This window comes from Cydia pomonella, chromosome 4 (genome assembly GCF_033807575.1).
Source record: "Cydia pomonella isolate Wapato2018A chromosome 4, ilCydPomo1, whole genome shotgun sequence".
Classification (NCBI taxonomy): Eukaryota; Metazoa; Arthropoda; class Insecta; order Lepidoptera; family Tortricidae; genus Cydia; species Cydia pomonella.
Window position 1 is genome coordinate 9,516,899 of NC_084706.1, and position 7,988 is coordinate 9,524,886.

Below are 7,988 nucleotides of genomic sequence, written 5' to 3' on the forward strand. Positions count from 1 at the left end.
TTATTCAATGGAAAATCAGCAAATACGCCCAGTCTTTCTTGGAAAATGTGTTGGTAGCTTACTTCAATGAACTGGCAAATAAGTGCCTGCAATGAACTGCAATTATTCGATGTTAAAACTGTAAGCCACCATTTTGAAACTTGTACTTTACTGTTTTGATAAAAACAAGTTTTGTTTTTTCCTCGCAAGTGTGTTGAAAAACGTCGTATGAAACGCGTGTGCATTGGTCATTACCCACATCGGCTTTCTTATTGCGCGCTCGCTTACAGCTCGCGCGCACAATATCGCCTCGTGTGTGATGGCCAACTTGGCACACTTGTATCATAATGTACTATTACAGTACATATGGTGCTACTTTATCGCACTAGTGCGAAAATTCGCATATTACGTTACTATGTCGAACATTTAAAGGGCCATATGTACTGTAAAACGTTGTACGATACATGTGCGTATAGGTAATTCGCAACTCGTAGTATTTAAAGACAGAGGATACAAATTGGAGGAGGCCTTTACCCAATAAAGTGGGGTTCCTTTACATAAATACATAAACAAAAAACAAGTTTAAATATTTACTAACCACATAAGCTTAAAGAAGAAAATAGATATTATTTAAAATAAATTTAGAAATAGCAGTACGTACGAAAGAAAAATATTCCAAGTTTGTAAGTAATTGTCAAGGAAATAAAGAGCCTTTATTATTTTTTTATTTTAGTATAAGTGTCAGGATATTCGAATTTAGGCTATACGGGTTATGCGTATAGAAGGATTCAACATAAGAATCTTATGACATTTAACCTCTAGGTTGGAAATTTCTTAAGCAAGAAAAGTTTATGATGCGCATAAACATTAGGATAATCAATTTATTTGGATCATAGTAATGCCAATATTGGTTATGCGAAGTGAAAATAGGCAAGAAAAATTTATGCGTTCCAATATAGACCCGTCATGTCATTAAGGGCTTGATTTGACGAATCTGCGCGTCATCGTGAAAGACGACACGAACTATACGCGCTTTGATGTCGTATGCGACAAAACTGATAGGGTCGGACCAAAATAACTATGCACGGCATTTGCATTGACAAAGTGTGGCGATGTCATCATTAATGTAAAATTTTCTGAAACCCTTACTTTGTTACATTCAAATTGGTACAAATTTAGCTGAGACGAACTCTACTAACTAATCTGAATCATGTCTGATGTGAATAATTTCAAAATGACGTTCAGTGTTTCGAAATAGTTTAAAAAAAATTATATATGGTTGCATATTTACGGAATAATATCACGACTTTGCTCGCCAAAGGCAGAATTCTTCAACTTACGGTATTGAGTTGCTCTGAACAATGCAAACGATATGCTGCAAAGTTATTTATGCTCTGAATAGTTCACAAAGGAGCAATTAAAAGTTTAATCCCTTTAGTTAAACACTGATCGCGCTGACGACAGCACCTGCTTGTGGATAAATCACTCTTAGTAAGTAGTAAGGCCTCATTCGCACGAGCGTTTAAAAAGCGTCGCATTAAAACCTGACATTAGCAGTTCCACGCAAAAATTCGATATAATGGCCAACGCCCAAAATCGAAAATCCGACAACGCCCGATAAATACACGGTAATCCATTTGTGTCATACAAACGCCTTATAACACGCGATGTACAAGCACTCGTACGATGACAGTACCTTAAGTAAAGTAAAGTAAATTTTATTTGTGGAACACAGGTGTTACATTTAAGGTCTTATATATAAAGTAATAAATAGAACTCTGTGTTTTGCCTATTGGCGTACAAATATTTAAAAAAGTCACATACATATGTTAATAATAAAATTATTACAAATCAATTACCTAAATTAGGATTATCAGTAATATTACAGCAATAAAAACATTTATAATAGAATAAAATAGCAACATTTCACAAATCTAGAATATAATGATGAAGTACTTACATGTTAAACTAGTATCTATATATATAATGGACAAGTTATAACTATTTCAGGTATCTTCAAAAAAATCATTTACTGAGTAATAGCATTTGTTTATTAAGTATGATTTTAGTCGTATTTTAAACTGGTCGGTTGCAGGCACTTTATATAATTTGGGATATTATTGAAAATTTTTGGACCCATACCCAGTATACTCTTACCCAAGAAAGCTGTGTTGTGTTGACTATTACAGATGTTATTAAGATATTGTACACGTCCGGGAAGATTAAGATTACAAATACAAATAGGTAATCTTTTTTATTGCACACCTCAATAGAAGAAAATAATACAGAAAGAAAACAGCAACGCAAGTTAAAGTACATAACAGGCGATCTTATCGCTAAAAAGCAATCTCTTCCAGACAATCTCCAGGTAGCAGAAATTAATGAATTTACACGACATGTCAATATTCATTTGGAAAACATAGGTACAGGATATAACAAAAATAGTGGGGATCCGTTTTAGGGCATAATCGGTATCGTATTTTAATTTGAGAAAAGTAGAAGAAAAAGTTTTGTGACACTAAGTTTCTGGTTCTTGAGATAGCGGAGAGTTACGAAGTTGAAAAAAATAAAATACAGAAGGGACAAAATGTGAGAGTTACGACCTTACGACGAAGACGAATAGCCACCTGAGCTATGAACAGAAGTGATATATTGTTTTTTTTTCTTTATTGAAAAAAAAAACAGATGCCTTTGTCTACAGTCCAATAACATTTACAGGTACATGGTTACATGGTATAATTAGCTGTGCTCGAGATTCCACAATCCAAAAAAAAGCTATGTCTATCCGCAGAGATTAAGTTTTCTATGTGTACAATTTTATTGAAATTGGTTGTTTAATCCTGAACATGTCACAGACAGTTGCTTTCGCTTTTAAAATATTAAGTATGGATTATTTGTGTAGTCAATTAACATAAGTTTGCAAATAATTTACTGAAATTGCTATCCTTATACCACATCGCAACTAATATGCTCGGACAGTAGTTGTGATTTTTGGCAAAGTGTTAAATTAACATTCTACATATTGTTTGTTAATTGTGGAAAATATGGTAGTAATTTATTTTAATGTCCTTGATATTAGCTAAAAGACATAATATTATACCTATAGGTACATATTAAAACATTACTTTCCACTTTGTTACGAAAAGTGGTATACATATTTTTAAATATAAAAGAGTGAACCGCAAGTACACATTATAAGGTCTCTTGAAAACATGCGGCTTTGTATACAGAGCCAAATATACCTATATGTATATATCTACGTAGGTACGTTAACTTAATAATTAAACCTACCTTAAGAACAAAAAACCGCCAACCAGCACAGCCACAAACATGTCTTAAAAGTTCCTATATAGTTAGACAAGTTATTAAAAAAGTGGAGTTACAGTTGCCGCGTGTTTATATCGCTTAAGGGCGCGTTAGGTATTTGCGGCGCCGAGACGTGCGACGCAGATGTTCGTATAGACTTGCAGCATCCCGCCGAGCGCGGCCGAACCGCGCATGCGTCCACTCCGCAAAAACACCACCGCCAACCGCGACCGTGTGGTTCTCCGAAACCTGTTCATTGAAACAGGTGTTTTCAAAACACAATGAACTTGATATATTTGAATCCTTTTAAATACGAAGCTGAATAGGTAAATAAATTATTTAATAAAAACGAAACTTCTTAATTAAAGTAAATAATGAGCCTGCAAGTGCAAACCTTACGTCTTATAACAAATTTCAAATATATGGGACGTCTAGCCGAAAACTTTATTACTACATGCAAAAGGGGTTTTCAACCTATATAATTAACTTGTTTTAAATACATAAAATAATCTAATACAATACGGAATCTGCTTTTTGACATTGTTTGTTTGGAAGTTTTCAGAGTTCCCTACCATGCATATTATTATAATTGTGGCGAGAAACTCTTCGTTAATTCAAATTGGTTTTAGCATGCAAGCTTTAATGGAAACTGAACTAATTTCGAGACTTGATTCTGCGTTACAAGAGATATAAGAGATATAGGTCGGACTTCTTATTATTATAACAGTACTGAGAATATATTTGAAATACCAGTAAGATCGCTAAGGGCCTATACAGCATTACATTGGTCCGTAACACCATACAATTTAAATGAATATCTCACGACTTATCGTTAATTAAAAATTACATTATGAGCCTACGTGTAACTTGTACGAAATCTGCTTGATGCTTGAAATTAGTGCCAACTTTTACCACGACATGCACTGCAATCGCTTTACTGTACCCCTGCCATGCACTTCGCACGTAGCTAAAGTTCAATGATTGGATTGTATTGTCTTTATTAACCCAAGGTTTGTACATGAACCCACTCGGACAATTAGCCAATGTTTATAGTAAATATGTCACTTTTTGAACTGTTGTGCACTGTTTTATATTTGCAATAGGGTTGAAATATTCTTAGAATCAGAGATTGTATAATTCAATACGCTGTCAAATTCAAGTTCTGACAGCGGCTTCCCATTTAAAAGCCTCTCCAAGTCTCCAAGTCTTAAATATTAGCCAGTTTTTGTCGCACTTGTATATTTTCACCGCAACAGCTGTTAAAGGCTCCCTTGATTGTTCAAAAACTGATGACATAGTTGCATTTTATCCACGTGGGGCAAAGTAATCAGATGCAAATTTTGAGTTGTTTCTTAATGTTAACTGGTGGAATTTAATTTTATATGATGATTTTGAATGATAAATATTTAATGACGTTCATTTGGATTTGATTTTGTTTCATATCTTATAGTTAATATTTTCTTCGGGTTGGTGTGGTGAAATATTTAGTGTCACTCGGGGGCAAAATTTGTTTAACCCTCGTGCTTTGAAACCCTTGCAACGCTCAAGATACCACTCACTTTTCGGAATCTTTGGTTTGCTCGGGTATCAATATTACCATGAGCGGTTAAACAACAACTTTGCGCCTTTGTAAAACAAATAACTATTTTCTGGGGTACCTATCACAACCTCAAAACATTTATTGTTAAATGTTTCATTTAATTGATAATTTAAATTTAATTGATAATTTTAATTTGATTTAATTGATAATGTTTTTTATTAGCCAAATTTTCATATGACTAAAGGCGTTTTTTTTTAATCCATTCGTTTAGGTTTTTGTGTCCCTTCACAAAAACCTAACAGAATGGATTCTTCTGGATGCCTTTTCCAAAAAATTTAAATATTAATGTTTTTTTAAATAAGTGAAATGAAAATTTGGAAAATGTATTATAGGACAATCATTTTTCGAAATTGCGATATCGTTTTTCCTGTTTATTTTTTACATGCCAAGCAGACACGAAAGTGCCTATTTCTTCATCTATATCGGTAACGCGAGTCCTTATTGTGGCCGCCGCCTCGCCCGCCTGATGCGAATTCATAAGGCTATCAGGGTTACGTAAAACGGTTATTGTTCACATGCAAGAATATTATAAATATGTATGGTTGTTTTATTTATACTTAATATAATAAAAATAAATAATATAAATAAGGAGCGGCTGCTGAGCACGCGGCGTCCCTTAAAAAAGATAAATACTCGGCGCTGAGCGGGTATTTATCCGTTCCTCTCGCTGTGGAGACTTCGGGGTGCTGGTGCGCTGAGGGTAAATCCTTCCTCGGGATCTGGGTTGTCACCTGTTAGAAAGATGCCTTGATACCCGCTCCGGGTTTTTCCGGATGCAACGCATGCGGCAAGGCAGCGAGCGTGATGGGAACCTTTGCATCGGGGGCAGCCCGGTAGTCAATAGGTAGGTAGTTATTTTATGCATATTTTTAATTAGTTTTATGTTTAGATATATTTCAGTATGTATTTCCATGAAATAAATATTTGGGAAATAAATAGTATAAATAATTCCTCTTTGAAACTATCCACCTGTCAAGAACAATTATTCCACATAAATTCCACTGCAATACGTCATCATTTCATAGAAGTTTGACGTCCAAAATCGCTGCAGACTTATCTTGCTCTAACTCTAAAAATATACCTTAGCTATGTGCCTATTGTATGCCACTATCCCGAAATGAAAATATCGTGTCTAAGTTTATTTTATTTTCTCGTTTAGAGAACGTATCTCATGGGTACCAAAGAAGTATATATTATCCCTTACATTTATGAGAATATAAGTTCAGTTAGATTTCGTTATAAAAGGAGATATTTCTAGTAATTTATTAATTTACACAAATTATATGTACTAGTGAATATAATATGTACGAGTCTTATGTATATTCTAAAATAAAGTTAACCTATGCCTATGACTTTTTATGTAATTTTATTAGAACTAAAACAGGAATAGACCGATCTTATCACGCCGATATTATGATGTAAATTTGGAATGAACAAGATGTTGCAATCCGAATATTTATCACTGCAAAACACAGGCCCCCGTGCGTATAAGTTTGAGCTCTTGCAAGACATGTAAAGCGCCGGCACAGAGAACAATGGCGGGCAAATGGCGTGATCCCTAAAGACCGGGCTGATTGCTCCGCCTCCGCCTGGACTCCAAGGTAATGGGATTCGAATCCGCTGACTGATCACTCGTGAACACTCTAATTGTTTGCATTAAATTTGAGATTGAATAACTCGGCGAGCAACTTCGAGTGCTTGGGTAACGGAAGGGATGTTAATTAAATGCCGAAATTAGATTTGTTTATATGAAACCTCGGTACGGATTTGGCTTGCTTTGAATTGTGTGTGTATTTTTTTAATTATATATTAAATATAATACACCTCTTTTATAAATACTTGTATTCATGGGACTAGTAAAATTTACATCGAAACAGTTAAACGAATGAAATGAAATATCTCATTATTATTCAACAACGGCGACAAAAAATCCGGAGGCACGTGTGTCAGACGCTACGTCTTATGTACGTTTAACATATTACGTGATGTATATTTTAAGGTTTTTTGTAATAATACATTTTCAACGTTCATTATTTTTGTATGCCGGATTGAGATAAATAAAATAATAAATAAATAAATATTATAGGACATTATTACACAAATTGATTAAGTGCCACCGTAAGCTCAATAAGGCTTGTATTGTAGGTACCTAGACAACGATATATATAATATAGGTATAATTATAAATACTTAAATACATAGAAAACACCCATGACTCAGAAACAAATATCCGTTTTCTTACAGGAATATATGCTCTTACCAGGATTTGAACCCGGGACCATCAGCTTCATAGGCAGGGTCACTACTCACTAGGCCAGACCGGTCGTCAAATAAATATATTATTAAACAAAACGTAGTTTAATTTTCAAAGGAAAAGACAATATATTATATCTCAGTATTATCACCGTCATTTTGATAGGTAATTTACTTAGTTACCTGAATATTAAAGCGCGTTTAAACCGTCAAGCAAGTTGGTGAGAACATTTTTACAACAAAGTTATCGGGAATTACGTAGCAATCAAGGTATTGGCGGCGTAGCTCCGCTACACTCGTTGCGGGAGCTACATAGCTACAGCGCTGCAAAGTGCGTGGAAATAAGCCCGTAATGTAAAAATAATTTTGTATGTAAATTGCATTTGGAAGCTCTTGGAAAACATTTGGAACTTTAAAGCTCTTTCTTAGGAATATGAGTGATGTAATAAGACCCGTAGCATCTGACACGACCGCGAAATAACTGAAGAAGATAAATTAATGCAAAATAGCACCAAAATATTCATAAATGCTCGATTTGATTACGTGAGCAATCTACATTAGTTTGAAGACAAATTAAAGCATTACCCATAGAATTAAGATATGTATTAAGGCGCGGTGTATAGTAAAATGCGCTATTTTTAAATCGATATTTACAGGCTTGTACAAGGATTTCATCGATTATTTTCTAGTATGTATAATTTCAGTCTTTGAACTAGCCGTATGCTTGTCAGAAACACGATGGCTCATCTTTTTCTCGATAGATTTTTGCTTTGAAAATATGCTTAAAACTGTATTTATTTCGATATTTTAGAAGTACTATGATGAATATCAATATGAAATTTACTTCATT

At 34.2% G+C, this 7,988-nt stretch overlaps 1 protein-coding gene across 5 annotated transcripts in view; it reads right to left on the reverse strand.

The window, feature by feature from the left end:
- Window positions 1–4,967, reverse strand: part of LOC133517040 (gamma-aminobutyric acid receptor alpha-like) — a 76,282-nt gene extending 71,315 nt beyond the window's left edge. For all 5 annotated transcript variants that reach the window (XM_061850164.1, XM_061850166.1, XM_061850163.1 and 2 more), the window contains exon 1: window positions 3,271–4,967. In XM_061850164.1, the coding sequence (XP_061706148.1) occupies window positions 3,271–3,311 (41 nt within the window). In that variant the 5' untranslated portion in view covers window positions 3,312–4,967. The remainder of the gene's footprint in view (window positions 1–3,270) is intronic.
- Window positions 4,968–7,988: the final 3,021 nt, after the last annotated feature.